Raw genomic sequence first — 16,186 nt, forward strand, 5'->3', positions numbered from 1 at the left:
TCTAAAATCCACATTTTTCTATGTCAACTCGCATCTAATAATATCACATTCGCACTTTTGCAATAGCATATCAATAGCATATCAACGGTACTCTTGCTTGTTTGATTCTGTGTAATGGTCAGTCTCATGATACAGAAACCCTGAACACAACAGTAAAGTGCAAGTTATAATACAGCCTGACAACTTTCCAGCTAATAGCTCACCTCGGAAATTTTTACAGAACAGTATTTCAGTCCCTTTCTTTTGCCAGCTCAAGTTAGTGGGGAATACCGTTCACTGACCCAGAAAATAATAAGAGGGAGGCATGAGGAAAAGTGAAGGGAACAACAGCCCCTCTGATCTGAGGCTCATGTCACCTCACTTTGTACATGATGCTTGGTCGCTGACCAGACTGTGTGTGGTTAGCAAGCGGGTAGCCTTTGCTCTGTCAGTGTAAACAGTTTGAGTCTGCCTTCAGCTGTGTTTACTGTTTTAGACATCCAGCATGGAGCACGTTTAGTCCAGTACCCTAACAGTTGAGTACCATCAGAAATCATCAGATACTACAGACCACTGCAGCCTGATATCATCAAAGGCTCTCAGATAAAGCTGAATGATGTCTCTGTGCCTCATATTGCTGTAACGTGCATTGAGAAATCACGGATGAGATGCTTTTTTCACAAATAATTCAGTGAATAAGCATCTGTTGCATGTTGTAATGAATGAGCATTTAATTTTACTTTCCCTTCTTGTGCCATATTTGTGAGTGATACAAAAAATGTTGGGTGAGACCTGACTTCATCAGCAGAGCCAGAAAGTAATTTTGGTAGTAAGAAAATTTTGAATGAATATTAAAATATAGTATAAAGACCAGGAAAGTGCATTCAATTTTGATGTCACGTTGATTTTTTTGTTTTGCTCTTTGTTTTTGTTGTGATAGAGTTCCAAAGGCTTGAGCTCAAACTCTGTTCCTGCCATCAAAGCAGAGCCCAGAGAGGTGAACCAGTTCCTCAGTGTGCCCTCAGGTGGGTGTGAAATTTCTCTTCAGTCCTGCTCCTAAACAGCGCGGTCTTTGTGATGAGACAGTCTGACCAAGTCCTGTGGGTTTAGCTAGTTAACATGCCTAGTAGTGACACTAGCATTCAAGCAACCTATTCTAGGGCCTAGCACTGAAGGCATATCAGTTCTGGCCTTTTAACTATGACTGTCCTCTTAAAGTAGTTACTTTAGATACACAACAACAAACTAATGTACTGAACATATAGCACTTAGTTGCCACATATTGCCAGTGCAGTTCTCCCGCACTAGTTTAAGGATGGCAAAACTAAGCAAATTAGCCCTCTTTTATTCTGCTCCCTCACTCTACGGTCAGTTCAGGGTTATAAATACTCTAATGGTGTGTTCCTTTTCCAGAGGAAATGAGGCTTAGTGTGAGTGTTTCTTTATTTAACTTTTGCATGTGTTTGACAATCTCTCAGATCTCAACTTTAGCCCTTTCTGAATGGCCCATTGATGAAAACCAAGTCTGATGTAACCTCTGAGCATTTTAGCCCGTTGTATAGAGTGAATTGTTTGCACATTGTTTTCAGTTGTATTTTAAAATTGTAATATTTTTAAACATTGAAGATTAGAGACGTTTTCTATTTTGATGTATTTTAAAAAAACTTTGGTGTTGGGATGGAAAAACAGAATTTTCTGCATCATTACTTCAGTCTCACATGACCCTTCAGAAATCACACTGAAATGCTTATCGTGGTGCTTATAAACACTTCTTGTCATTATGTTGAGAACAGCAGTGCTGCTTAATGTTTGTGGAATCTTCAAAACATTTTCAGGATTCTTTGATGAATAAGCAGTGCATATTTTTGCTGAATACAAGTATTAATTTCTTTAAAAAAAGACTGAAAAAATTTGGAACGGTAAAGTAACTGGATGGTCATTTTTATTGATAAGTCTTATGACATACACTTTGCTGGTATATAATACAGTCATTATTGTTTGATGTTGGTTTTAGACAGTTTTCAGGATATGAGCTCGTAAGACTTAGATTACAGGTTTAAGTTAAGTCATGCTCTATCACTGTTGTGCTGCTGAAAAGAGACCCATGACCTGTCGTTTCTCCAGGGTGACTGTCCCCTCAGTATGCCACACTTAATTTTGGATAAAAATCTGCTAATGGCAAGCGACCTATAGCAGCTGCATGTGTTGTGTGTGCGCCATATGACGTCCTTTCATTCTGCTCATCCAGAAACAACAGCATTAAACCAGTTCTGTGTATATAATGGATCATGGCCAGACCAAACACATGATGAGTCCAAAACTCACCACACTCAGAAGCATTGTTCATGCATGTGCTGTGTGCGAAATGCCTAAAAGCTTCCAACGGATTAGGCTTTATTGGCTTTTCCTGATGACAGGTGAATAGGCTGAATTTTTTGGCCTGGTTCTGCTCAAAAAAACCATTTAACTCTATTTTAATGGGTCGTTGTGTTTGTGTAGCATATGTACTGAATCAAACCAGATCATTAAGATGTGAATGTCACCAGTGAACGAGTCACAGGTGTTTGTCTCATTTGTCTCAAGCTTGTCTCGTGTCTTTTTTTCCCCAACAGATGAGCATCTGCGGTTGCCGCCCACTCCTCCCAGCAGCCATGGCAGCGACAGCGACGGATCCCAGAGCCCACATTCACTGCCACCGTTAAGCCCTGGCCACCTGCAGAGCCCCCATTCACTGCCACCGTCCAGCCCTGCCCGGCTACAGGCCCGAACCTCCACAGCCATCTCCTCGTCCCCTCTCCTCACTGCCCCGCATGTGAGTCAAACGCAGTATCATTACATTCATTACAGTATATACAGTCCAAATGGATATCCTTACATACATACAGAGAGTAAAACGCTGACCTGTGTTGTAATGCAGAAGCTGCAGGGAACATCAGGCCCTTTGATGCTGACAGAGGAAGAGAAGAGGACTTTGATCGCTGAGGGATATCCAGTCCCCAACAAACTACCGCTCACCAAAACTGAAGAGAAAGCCCTCAAACGGGTGCGCAGGAAAATCAAAAACAAGGTATTACTTATGATCACATGCTATTAATATCGAATACGTTCAGTTAGAATCCTTCTCTCATATAATATTGGTGCATATACATATATAGACATAATACTTCAATGCTAAAGTATATGCATTTTTTTCTTAGATCTCTGCGCAGGAAAGCCGCAGGAAGAAGAAGGAATACGTGGAGTGTTTGGAGAAAAAGTAATTGCCTCCTCTACTCTGCCCCTTTGTTCTCTCTACCTCTTCTACTCCCTCTCTCCCTTTCTGACAGCTCTTCTTTTCTCTCCTGCTCTTATTTTCTCTCCCCCCGCCTTGCATTGTTTGTCTAGCATCCACTGTCCTCTGTGTTTTCTTGGTGCCTTCATCCCTCTTTCTCTTCGTTGACCTCCTCTCCTTTAATCCCCTCTTCTCTCTCACTCCTCGCAAAATACTCTATATCCTGCTTGCTATTTTATGGCTTTTGTTGTGTGAATGCGGCCAATGGCTACTGTCCATGCGCTCATTGGGGTGTGTGTGCGTTCGCATGAGTCATTTTCCCTTTTATGCTGCTGTTAGGCTCTCAGGGTTTGGATAATGTGCTGGAGAGACTGGACTCACACTGGACACACACACACTGTTTTTTCCACCGTGCTTTAGTCAGTCAAGCCGACAGGGTTATGTATGGTCATATGTATGGAAGCGATTTATTTATGTGTTTCCATCTGTCATTGATACTGTGTGCAATAACACATTTTCTCTCTCCTCCTCAGAGTTGAGAACTACACTTCAGAGAACAATGAACTGTGGAAAAAAGTAGAGACTCTCGAGAATGCCAACAGGTGAGATACCATATGTGTGTGTTTGTGTTTAATCAAAGTGAATATTTTATAGGTGGATTTTAATAAATGTAATTGTAACCGTACTTGCGGTAAGCAGCCTCTTCGCAGTCAGCAGGTGTTGCTAAGTCAGACCAGATGCACGCAGGTCTTAACCTTCTCTTCCGATCATATAGAGCAGCACCTTTTCATTCTCTCCTGGGTGGCCTAGTTAGAACATAGGCGCTGCCGACAGGGTGCTGTCTGTTCCTACTGTTTAGAGAGACAGAAAGAGAGAGCACCATGGGGGATTGTGTGTTATCAAAGTCAGCTCTTTTTCTGTGGATTAACTGTAAAACCTTATTGAAGAGAACAGCTCTTAAAGGGGTAGTTCACCCTAGATGCAAATTCAGTCGTATAATTCATATTATTGAATTATCTTCATATTGTTCCAAGCCTGTATCGGTTTCTCTCTTTAGTTAATAAAATAAGTTATTTTGAAAAATGTGTGTTTTTGAAAAATCTGTGTTTTTTTTTTATTTTGGAGTATGCCATATTGTGTGCTATTTTTGGAATAAGCTTTATAGGTTTGAAAATGTTTACATTTTTGGAATTCTCTATTAAAACAAACTAAATTTTTTTTTAAGAAATTAAGAAAGAGATCGGAAATTAGGATGCACCGTAAAGTGATAGTAAAGACATCTATAATGTAATAATGTTTATAGATCTATTACAAATAACCACTGTTAATCTTTCTTTTAAGGAAGAATACAAAAAAGTATTCTAGTAATACTTCACACTATCACTTATCACTAGTTACTGTTACTGTATTTATGATCAGATGTATGCAGCTTTGGTGAGCATAATAAAGAGTCTAATACACACAAAGAAATCTTACTGACTTTGAACTTCTGCGCTGTTTATATTTCACCATTATTTCAGGTTTTGAAGCGTTATTGTACCACGCTACCGTCATCAGTGCTTTTAGTATGTAGGTAAGAGTGACATAAGTATGTGTGCAAGTATATAGTAATGCTTTTTATGGAGGACTGGCACAGGCCCCTTATTAACAACACACTTAAAGTAGCACGCAGCACGGTGCCGGCCTGCCCCTCATTACAGGATAAAGAGACTGTGTGTGTTGGCGCTCTGCCGATTCTTATTAGGATAGAGCCTTCTAGAGTTATCTAAGAGAATTCAAAGAGACAGCAGGAGGGAGTTTGTGTTTGTGTGTTAGTGGGTGGGTTGTATATTAATCTGAAGAAAACCACTGTTTAAACAATCAAATTGAGATGATTATTGCTAGGTTAGTAGGGCGGTCTGAGCCCCTCTCAGTGCTGAAAACATACTGTCTAGAGAGCTAGACTAGTCTACAGCACTCATTATGAGTGATTCTGTATGCGTATGTTTAGATGAAAACTAATATATAGGTTTGTTTCGGGGTGATCTAGTCAAGTGGAACAGCACTTAACTCCAGGGGTCCAGGGGCACTGTCTCTGTTATAAGTGTACTGTATGTCGCTTTGGATAAAAGAGTCTGCTAAATGATGAAATAGCGAAGTAGTATTTTTTTGTTTTGTTTTGTTTTCCAACATGTTCCAATGGCTCTCTCTAGTGGTGGTGGTGGTGGTGGTGTTCTTCATCACTGCATGTGATGTTGCTTCTTAGTTACTCCACTAGAGGGAGCTCGATGTCGTTTTATATTACAACTGAATCATTTATTTTGAGAAAGTATGCTGTTGAGATATCATGCACAGGTTCAGATGTTGCTGCTTGTCTACGGTATCCTGTGGGGAATATAAACGTTTATCGGTTCAGTTAATAAACAGAGTTATTATACATTTCCTGCGTCATTTTATGTATGATTGTGATCGTGTAATCAATAAACACATTTTTGTACTAGGTCATCAAAGTATTCCATACATAGCCTACTATATATAAAAAAATATATATGTGTAGAATGGCAGGCATTATATCATACCCACAGATCCTGTGGCCGTAAGAGTTGCAGTTTTTTGACTTTGTTGCTCTCTCACACACTTGTTAATGTGACCCAAAACAACACAGAGGAAGCGCATTGATTGGCTGCTGAAGAATGACATAATTGAAGGGGAAAAAAATTAACACCCACTGCACGTATGCAGCAGTGTTGAGGAGGAGGTGGAAAACGAGAGACTGTGAGTGGTGTGAAGGGGAGTTCAGTTTATGTAACACCGTGGCGAGTAAGAACTGTATTATCCTCGTATGCTCTCTGAGTTTAAGAATAAGATCCCGCTGTTACAAAACGGCTCAGAGAAGAACACGCATAGCCTGCAGACAAATATGCTGCCTACAGCCTGATCTAAAGAATTTACTAATCAGTCTTCTTTTTTAATGTGTTTTCTCTATCATCTTTAGGTCCCTACTACAACAGCTACAAAGACTTCAGGCTCTAGTGAGTGGAAAAGTGCCTCGATCCTGCAAAATCGCCTCCACGCAGACCGGAACCTGTCTCATGGTATATACACACAGGCCATTTATGTTCATTTATTTCAACCTGCTCGTATTCACACACACACACACACACACACTTTCTAACGAACCAGAGCCTTAGAAAAGTTCATCCAAAAATTAACATTCAGGCCATCCAAGATGTAGACGACTTTGTTTCATTATCAGAACAGAATTGAAGAAATTTAGCAATACATCAACTGCTCAGCAATTGATGCCCTGTAGGGAATAGGTGCCATTAGAATGAAATGAAAGAATGAAAGCTGAATAAAAGCATTAGAATAGTCCACAACACGACTCCAGCCCATCGTTTAACATCCTGCGAGGAGAAGAGCTGCAATTTGCAAGAAATAAATCTTTATTAAAACTTTTTAACTTCAAACGGAGTCCGCTATCCGTAATACAGACATATGCACAGATCAAGTCCAAAACTCTCATAAACAAATATGTTAGTGGATTCTAATTTCAGGGGACAACAGGGTCATTTTTTTTTCATTGGAAGAAGCGATATTATGGATTGCTATTTTTTACAGAAGCAACATTTTAAAGTTATAACTTAATGAATTTGTTTCTTATAAACATGCAGTGTTTCGCTTCACAAAATGCTAGTTGATGGAGTTGAGTCGTGTGGATTGCTGGATCATTGTGATGTTTTTATTAGCTTTTTTAACTCTAATGTTGATGGGACCCATTCACTGCAGTGGATACACTGTTGGGCAAGTGATGTAATTCTAAATTTTTCCGATGCGGAAAACAAACTCACTTACATTTTGGATGGCCCGAGGAGAGTAATCTTATCATGTTTGGTTGAACTATTCCTTTAGTGAAATATCTTAAATGTCTGTTTAGTTTAGTGCTTTAATCCTATGCATGTAAAGGCAGGTCAGTGCTGCTCTGAGAGCTGTAGTGCAAGTAGATTACAGTGGGGCGGTGTGCTCACCGTGTGTGTGGTTCCTCCTCCTGGCCAGGTGGTGGCGCTGTGTTTTGTGTTGGTGCTGGGCTCGCTGGCTCCCTGCCTGCCCGAGCTCTCCCTCTACTCTTCCTCCTTATCCTCATCATCCTCACACACGGTGAAGTCCGCACCGCTGCCCTCAGGTGACCTCTACACCACCAGCCAGGGTATGTTTCATCCCTGTGTAAACCGAGATCAGCTTTCATTGTGTACATTGCATGCCATGACAACATTTCTCTGCACATGCGCAAAGAAGCATTTATTTGTAGGTCATCCGGCTTTCAGACACATTGAATTATCCAGGCAGTTAATAGCGGTGTGTCTTTGACAGCACTTATTTCACTCCCCCCTCCCACGAGAGACTGAAAGAGCGCCATCTCTCTTCTAAAGGTTATTAACGAAGCTCCTGGGCCGACAGTGCCCATTCTCACCCTCAAATTACTGCCAGACAACCCAGAGAGTTTTAGATTGAAATCATTACTTCCCTTTGAGCAGATTTTACAATCCTCTTTCAACTTTACAACACACAGCGAGCCTCATCTCTTTCGGATCTATCAAAGCTGCGCTTGAAAGGGGCTTCAAATGCCTCATCCATTTTCACAAGGGCCCTACAGGCTCGGCCCTTGGATGATGGTGGCGGGGTTGCTGTAGCAACCGAAAATGCATGTTGTTTCGCCTAAGAGAGTGGCCCACTCCAGATCTTGCTCTTTCTTTCTCCCACTCTCCACAAAACTCTTCACTCTGCAAATCTCATGAAAGTCAAAACAAGCATACAGTATCATGCAAGACACGCGAGATAGGTAACGCTGTTCTCTGTGTGTGTGTAGTCCGCTCCCGCAGCCTGCTCTTCTATGACGAGGGTGCCCCAGTGGAGGACGGCCACAGGGGCTTGTTGAGTGTGGAGAGGATGGAGGGGGTGCCGCGACATGTGCAGGACCTGAAAGACAGCCACGAGCAGGATCATTCTGCTCTTGTGAGCAGGTACTTGAGCCAGGCACAGCCAGAGCCTACAAGCTACAGCAACACATCCGCGGCCCCACTCCGTCCCCCTGAACCACACTACCACTCGAGGTGAGACACGCTTTTAATCCATTCAGTTTGCGTCATCTTAATTATTAAAGATGTGCTGATATTAAAAATCTGGTGATATAGATGGGCTGTATCTGGTGTTTGAATTTTATACCATTCTGTCTATAGACAGAAAAATAGATACTGAAAACTAAAAACAATGATTTGTTAAAGAATTTAGGCATCATAACATTAAAATGTACGGTACAGCATTAAAAAAATATACATTTTGAGATTATGAGATTTGCCAAATATTATATGAATACATGTTATTTAATTTTTGTGTTTTTAAAGATTAACCTAACATGTTTTTTGTTCACTAAGATTTTTTGTGAAAGCAAAGACGTGCTAAATTGTTCAAAACTGACAGTAAAGACTTGTACATACACTGAAAAAAAATTGATATACAGTATATATTGTTTAAGATAATTGATTGCAAATGGTTGCAAATTTATATTTAACTACACATAAAAAAAAAACATGTTGAAAATTATATACTACTTACCTTAAAAAATGTAGTGAATTCAATTAATCTTTTTCATTGTAGTTTAAGATATTAAAAATAATGCTGCTCCTCGGAGCTTTCAGCACACTGTTTTCAACAATAATAACTTCTTTCTTGAGCCCCAAATCATAAGAATTATCATATGACACTGAAAGGCTGTTCAAAATTCAGCTTTGCCATCACAGGAATAAACTAAATTTAAATATATTAAAATACAAAGCAGTCATTTTAAAATGTAATATTACAGTTTTACTCCATTTTTGATCAAATAAATGCAGTCTTGATGAGCATAAGAAACTAAATAATAAGTCTCTTTTTCTGTCAGAAAGCGGGATCCTGAGGGAGGAGCTGAATATTTCTAACCCCTCTGGGTGGAGCTGCCTCATCACGCAGGCCTCCACTGACGTCCGACGATCCTGCACTACTCGGCCCTCGACCCTGACCGTTACAGACCCTGAGTCTCCTGACCACACCCTCAAAAAACCAACAAGCCTCATGACCACCAACCACTTGACACACATTCCAATGACATTTAGCCCCAGAACTGTGAGAGAGATATGGGTCCATCCATACACTGAAACTCCCCTTTACCAGCAAGCACTGAGTTTAAGGACTAAGAGAGAGAAGAGAGGATGTGGGCGGTGGTAGATGCTGCTCTGTTTTAGATGGATGTGAGCCTGCGGCTCTTAATTCACTAAACACTTCACACGCAGGGTGTGGGAGGGAAAGTTCATGAGTGTTTGCTTTGATTTTCTTAAAATGCCATGAGACTGTCCATTTACTACATGACCCTACTTAAACCCCAAAGAACTTGTTTTTCTTCTTACGACTTCTTTTTAAATCTCTGAATGTTTTCCAGCAGGTGTAATCACAGGTGCCTGACGTACTTTGCAGTTTTGCAAAGCTTGCTTCGACAGGATTTTCTTCCTCTGCCGTCTTGGCTCGTTTCTCCCTAATAAGTTTAAGCTGGATTGCACTTGTTTTGCACTAGGAAAACTAATTGATTTAAGTGCCTTCTCATTCTTTTTCATGTAATCATATTTAAAAAGCTCCTAACCGCATAGTTCCCTCTTCAAACCTCTTTTACTCTGCTTCCTTTTTATTAATGCATTTTATTTTTGTTTTCTACTTTTAAAAGGCAGAGGCTTTTGTACTGAATTACAAATTTTATCCATAATATATTCTAGTATTTGCAGCATCCAAAAAAAGAGCATATTTATTTTATGCACAAAAAAATTATGAAAGTTATTGTTTTTTTAAATGAAAGATGATGTAAGGTTTACATGATCTTGTTGTCATAACTGTTAAACAGTTTTTTTCTGTTATCTTTATTTCTGTGTAAAGAAAGTTTTGTATATATAGAGAAAAATGAACAGGGAAGATCAAATCCTGTGTGTGTTTAACCGTGTTCAATCTCCGAAGAATTCTGCACAATCCACATCAATCCATTAAAAACATTGGCTATAATGCATAAAAAAAAGTGAAAACGAACAGTTATTGCCATTAAGAAAAGGGAACCTCTTTAAAAAATAATGTTATTTAAACATTTTTCTGATAATGGAATGCATCTTTTTATTGTTAGTATAGACTGTCTATATTCTGTTCATGAGAGAACTGTTTGACCACTGTAAAAGTCACCACAAATATCTGGGACTTGATAGTGCAGTTGTGTAAATATGCTTTACAAATGTCTTTTTTTTTTCTTAAAGGAGAGAATTTTTTTCTATGTCACTGTTCGGAAACAATTTGTTAATCACAAAATCTTTTGTTTTTGATTTTTTTGTCCTTTTGTTAAATCATTTTTCACGATGTCCTCTAATGCTACAGCCACAATATTAATTTCTATTGTACAGCTAGAGATAACCACTGATTTTAATGCATATTTTCCCGCTCTGATTAAATTATAGTAATGAAAGTGGTTGTCACCAAGTAATCTGTCACTGTCCGTTTTCATAAATAACTGTGGTATATGTGCCATAACATGATGAAACGTTGTAGGTAACATCCTGTTATCAGTGTAAAACTGAATACACCATAGATTTAAAGAGCCATAAGTTTAGTGGCAGAGCAGTCCTCATCATGGCCTCTGTCTCACCCATCAATATGTATTTCTGTAGTGTAATAATATTGAACTGGAAAAAACATTTTGTTGATTTGTGTATTTTTAAGACGTTAAATTGAAACGTTACGAATTCATTGCACATAATTTTCACCGAAAATGAGTCTCAAACTTGGAACTCCAGAATATCTGAACGCTCTGGATTGAACCTAATGCCCAGTCTGACGATGGAGTTTATGCTTTAAATGTAATTGTTGCTGGTATTACCTGTATCTTTGCCCTTTTTGCCCCTTGTACATATGACTGATGAAAAATGTTGGTTGTAAATATGGAGGACGTATTTTTATATTTCCAATGCGTTTTGGTAATCACCGTGCGGCTTGGGTTGATTTGTATCCTTGTATGGATCTGGCTCTGTATGCATCTATGCTCTGAACTTCTTGCTATTTCTGTCTTATCTAAAGTAGAGTTAGAATGAAGCAAAATACAAAATTTGCAGATGCAACAATGACTCCTGTCTTATTTTCTGTTTTACACTATCTTATGCATAATTATTATTACTGTTATTATTATATTCGATTTCTTTATTGTCCACAAACAATTACATTTTTCACAGACTGTACCAGAGCAGTACACCTAATGCACCACCAATTCATAATATACACTAATTTACACCAACTTTATATATATTTAATTATATAATTATTAATATTCCAAAAGGTTGGGTGTGAAGTGATTTTGTCTGCCTGTCTCATCTGTTCATTGTACTTTTAAATGATGACCACCAGGTGTCAGGCCTGATGTCTGTTCCGTACCATGTACATTAGTGCAGGATATTCGTTTTTTTCTTGTTTCACGGGGCTGTGACAATATAACATATAGTTCATATAGTTGAAATATATAATTGTAATATTTAATAAAATATATAATAACAAAATGTCCGTGAAATGTCATTAAAGTTGGCAAGCGGCACTAAAAGCGAACATTATCTCACACACTGTGCTCTTGCTCAGCTGCGCTGTACAACGTGCGGGGAAACCAGACCGAACAAATATGATTTCAAACTGGAACATCAGGTTTAAAATTCATTCGGTCATAAACAGCGAGGTGCCTTTTAATGATTGCGTAGGACTACTAGAAATAGGTCTGCTGCTTGTAAGATGTAGAGGTCACATTAAAAGATTACAACATTTGAAAAAAAAAAAAATAATAATAATAATATATATATATATATATATATATATATATATATATATATATATATATATATATATATATATATATATATATATATATATATATACTGAATTGTTGAAAATGTGCAAGTAAACACTTGACCAGATGCAGAGGCCAGAGGCATTCAAACACTGTTAAAATGAATCTTCATATAAATGGGATTCATACAGTCGACTCTTGTACATTTCGAACTGTCTAGCAGTGCCGCATTTCACAGTGGTGTAACGGTGTGAAAGATTAGCCAACAACATTAAATTTTAAAATATACAGCACAAGACATCAATGAATATTTTTACATTTTAATGCAGTTCCTGCAGACTTGTTATACGCAGAGAATTTGTTCTGTGGTTTGTAGACATTTTGCTGTGTGGTTTTCATATCGATTCATCCACTTGATGACTTCAGGCCTCATCCAGTAATCTGACCCCGCAAAACTCTGCAGTCCTCAATCCTACAGTATTCATTCTGACATCAAATTATTACGAAAGTAAAAGTAAAAGTAAAAGTAAGTCACTCATTTTGTGTGATTAATCATTATGTGGGGTTACATTGGACTTTCTGATGATAGGTGAAGTTTATGCCTTTTCTATGATCTTATAACATCATCAATTTTGTGCCATAAAGGTACTTACTTTAAGAACACTTAAACACTTCTCATAGAGGTTGTGATTTAGACCCAAAGAGAGAGCAACCGAGTGAGAAAGAGATGGAGGATAAAGAAATGGAGCGAGGAGGAGGACAAAAAGAGCATGGCTGTGTTCTGCCCACACAAATATCCATAGCTCCCCATACCAGTATACAGCATGTGTGTGTGTGTGTGTGTGTGTGTGTGTGTGTGTGTGTGTGTGTGTGTGTGTGTGTGTGTGTGTGTGTGTGTGTGTGTGTGTGTGTGTGTATGTGTATACGTATGTGTGTGTGTGTGTATGTGTGTGTGGAGGTTATTTATTCTAAAACTGATATTGTTTTGGCAACAGTCTGGTTTTAATATGAGCTCTAAGTTGTTAATTGAAGAAACTGCAGGTGTAAACTCATTTTCAAGAAGACAACATCTGTGGCTGTAACCCCACAGGCCCGCACTGTGAGAATCATTACATGATAGCATTTTTGTTCAAACAAGTAATTAATGATGTTGATTCTTAAAGGAGAATGGGGTCTTGTATTGTGAGCTTGTTTAGAGATCCTCTGTTTTTCTTTCAGAAGGGTTCCTTTTGATTTAATTTATCATTTAAAAATCATGTTGCAACAAAATGAACTTTCAATAAAATTCTATCAAAAGAAAAAAATAATAAATAAAAAAAAATATATATATATATATATATATATATATATATATATATATATATATATTTTTTTTAAAAAAATAAAACAAATGAGTAAATAAAAAAACTTTAATGGCAAGAAAACAAATAAAAAATCTCATTATTTTTTTTAGTTTGCACAAATTGCTTACTCACTATGTGTTTTCAGATGGAATATCTGAACATTGCAGAAGTTACAGCAGGGGGTCTTGCAATGGATGTTAGATCATTAGTGCTTAAAACTTGATGCAAGCCACAACTGGGCAGCCAGTGAAGTGCGACATTTACATACCCAGAAATGCTGATGCATTAGAATGCATTAGAATTCCTGCAGACAGTGAGGAGTTCAGAGCTGAAGGTGGTTGGTTGAACTAAATATAATTTTTATTCAGTGTGACAACGTTCAGGTTACTCATTTGATTGTCTAATTTCCTGGATTCGAATCCACACAAATTAATGTTCTAGTGAAATTGCAACCAGTGATTTGTGTGTTGTGTGGTAGTGGCTGTAAAAATGACCTTACATGACTCAACAACACTGTAATATAATTGTCTGTGGAAAAAAAAAAGGTTTTGATTTATTGCACTGAACTGAGTTTCACATCACAAGCAGTTCACACGCATACACACTACTCAAATAGAAAACAATGCTCTACAAAAAGTCACCCTTCCTTCTTCCACAAACAGGCCTAAACAAATTGTCAATTTGTCAACAAACGAATAACGTTGACAAGTTTTTTTCTAACTCAATATTGCTATAATGGTCAAATCTGATAGCGAAAGGAATTTCCTTTTCCCGAGGTTTGTTTGGAGTGCTGTGGTCCCGTGCCAGTCTGAGCCTGTTGTTTAGGATTAGCGCATTAAAGTATGTGTGACAAGGCAAGAGAGAGAGAACTCTTTCTTGTGATTGGATGATTCCGCGGCTGTGGTTCTAATGGGCGGGGTTTATCGGTCTTCTCACGCCTGATTGGCTCATCGTGAATCGGTAGTACATGTGGGCGGGGCCTCGTGACACAGTCAGCTGTGTGTTTGGAGAGGGTTGTTGTCTGCTCCGCTGATTCAACCGTAACTGAAGGTGATGACCAAACCGATGGTAAACTGCATCGAAACAACAATTTCGTTGCTATTTAACTCGTGCGACTTAACGGAAAGCACATACAGCCTCTCAACTCCAGCTATACCTCTTAGTGCAACACTTTGCGCCGTTAGTAAGTTAGTTTAATAAATGGCAGAAGCATCAGTCGCGAGCGTTGACGGTTCGTCTCGCGCCGCGCACAGCTCGGCGGACTCTCCGGTCACGGTCGTGATACCCCCGAGCTTGGAGGACGTGGTGGAGGAGGAGGACGTGTTCCTCTCTGAAAGCGGAGCAACTTTTAAGCAGCATGAGTGTCCGGGGAACGGCACCGAGCGACTGGCGGCGGGGAGAGAAGCGGAGCTGTCTGCTGAAAGCCAAGCGGAGAGCAGCGAGTTCCTTCACCTCACCATCCGGAAACAGGTGTCTTACAGGTAAGTCTCACTCACGGTAAACAGCTAGAGCCGGGGAAGTGAGGTAACGTCGAGCTTTTTGCTTGATTTCAGACTTCAAACCAACTCCCACCTATCTCGACTGGCCTTTGACCAGCTGCAATTACGTTTTAATTGTTCCTTTAGCGTAGTACAGTCAGAGAGCAGTTTCACTTGCAGCTAGTTGAATGTATTCATTTTCTGAAGAACTGTATCTCGTGATACAGGATGATCTTGTCTGCTTCCAGCATAAACTGAAACGGCACATTCTTGTAACTACCAGTCTAACAGTATTAAGGTTTCTCTGAATTGTGTCGAATTTCCATAGACTTCTATTACTTTTATACTAAACCAGACGATGTTTCTATCCCCTAACCCTAAACATTTCGGCCCCACAATATACCATAAACACGAACACACAAACACACACACACACACACACACACACACACACACACACACACACACATTATATGAACGTTTCCATTTGCTGTGGTTCGTTTTGACAGGTAGTGTGGTAGTCTATTAGAAAATAGTGACTAATTATAGTTCATCAAGCCGAACAACATGGCTCTCCTGTCCTCAGTTTGTTATGACTGTAAATTGAATTATGCCAGAATCTCTTTGCACATTATCCGTATCATCATCATCATTAGCACAGCTATCTTAGGCCTCGTTCAGTGTAACTTGTTTTGTGCAAAATGGCATGTCTGTCAATGTATGTAATTATTTACAGTGTTATTTTATTTGAGGTTGCAGTGTGTTTTGCTTTACTGGTCTATTTGCTGTGCCTTGTTGCCCAAAAAACGTGTTAATAAAATGTGATTTATGTGATTGTTTGTAGTGGACACTTTGCTCTTTTCGAGTTTTCTGTGTCATTTTAGTTGACGTACTGCGTTACACGGGCTAAGCAATTGGACTTCTCGTTTCCTTGAATAATAACTGAAAATATTTGTGACCGTAATGTAGGACATATACATATATTGGACATAACAATACTTTTTAATGGAGTCAAATATTTGTATATTAGAAAGTGTAATACATTTGCAGATTTTCTTGTGCAACACTTGCTTTTGTGTTTGATATTGGATAAGGATTATTCTACAGATAAGGATTATGACCTGCTACTTTTTTCATTTTTAGTTGTCCCACAAACGTGTTTTTTCCTTTTGCATTTCTGTAGGACAAGGTAATGTTGTTGTGCTACTGAAAGTCTTGACCTTCGGTGCTCTAAAAAAGAGGAAGTACA

General features: G+C 38.8%; 2 protein-coding genes across 5 annotated transcripts in view; both read left to right on the forward strand.

Annotated features, from left to right (window-relative positions):
* Positions 1-11,406, forward strand: part of creb3l1 (cAMP responsive element binding protein 3-like 1) — a 28,151-nt gene extending 16,745 nt beyond the window's left edge. Inside the window, exons 4-12 of one of the 3 annotated variants that reach the window (XM_043243283.1) lie at positions 920-1,004; positions 2,592-2,791; positions 2,897-3,046; positions 3,177-3,235; positions 3,784-3,852; positions 6,225-6,324; positions 7,286-7,436; positions 8,097-8,340; positions 9,172-11,406. In XM_043243283.1, the coding sequence (XP_043099218.1) occupies positions 920-1,004; positions 2,592-2,791; positions 2,897-3,046; positions 3,177-3,235; positions 3,784-3,852; positions 6,225-6,324; positions 7,286-7,436; positions 8,097-8,340; positions 9,172-9,490 (1,377 nt within the window). In that variant the 3' untranslated portion in view covers positions 9,491-11,406. Of the gene's footprint in view, positions 1-919; positions 1,005-2,591; positions 2,792-2,896; positions 3,047-3,176; positions 3,236-3,783; positions 3,853-6,224; positions 6,325-7,285; positions 7,437-8,096; positions 8,345-9,167 lie in introns of those variants that run through there. The other 2 variants (XM_043243284.1, XM_043243285.1) reach the window with 2 other exon arrangements.
* A 3,058-nt stretch (positions 11,407-14,464) lies between these two features.
* dgkza (diacylglycerol kinase, zeta a) overlaps positions 14,465-16,186 on the forward strand; it is an 85,836-nt gene continuing 84,114 nt past the window's right edge. The window contains exon 1 of one of the 2 annotated variants that reach the window (XM_043243076.1): positions 14,465-14,940. In XM_043243076.1, coding sequence (XP_043099011.1) covers positions 14,660-14,940 — 281 coding nt within the window. In that variant the 5' untranslated portion in view covers positions 14,465-14,659. The remainder of the gene's footprint in view (positions 14,941-16,186) is intronic. The other variant, XM_043243077.1, reaches the window with a different exon arrangement.

This window comes from Puntigrus tetrazona, chromosome 7 (genome assembly GCF_018831695.1).
Source record: "Puntigrus tetrazona isolate hp1 chromosome 7, ASM1883169v1, whole genome shotgun sequence".
Classification (NCBI taxonomy): Eukaryota; Metazoa; Chordata; class Actinopteri; order Cypriniformes; family Cyprinidae; genus Puntigrus; species Puntigrus tetrazona.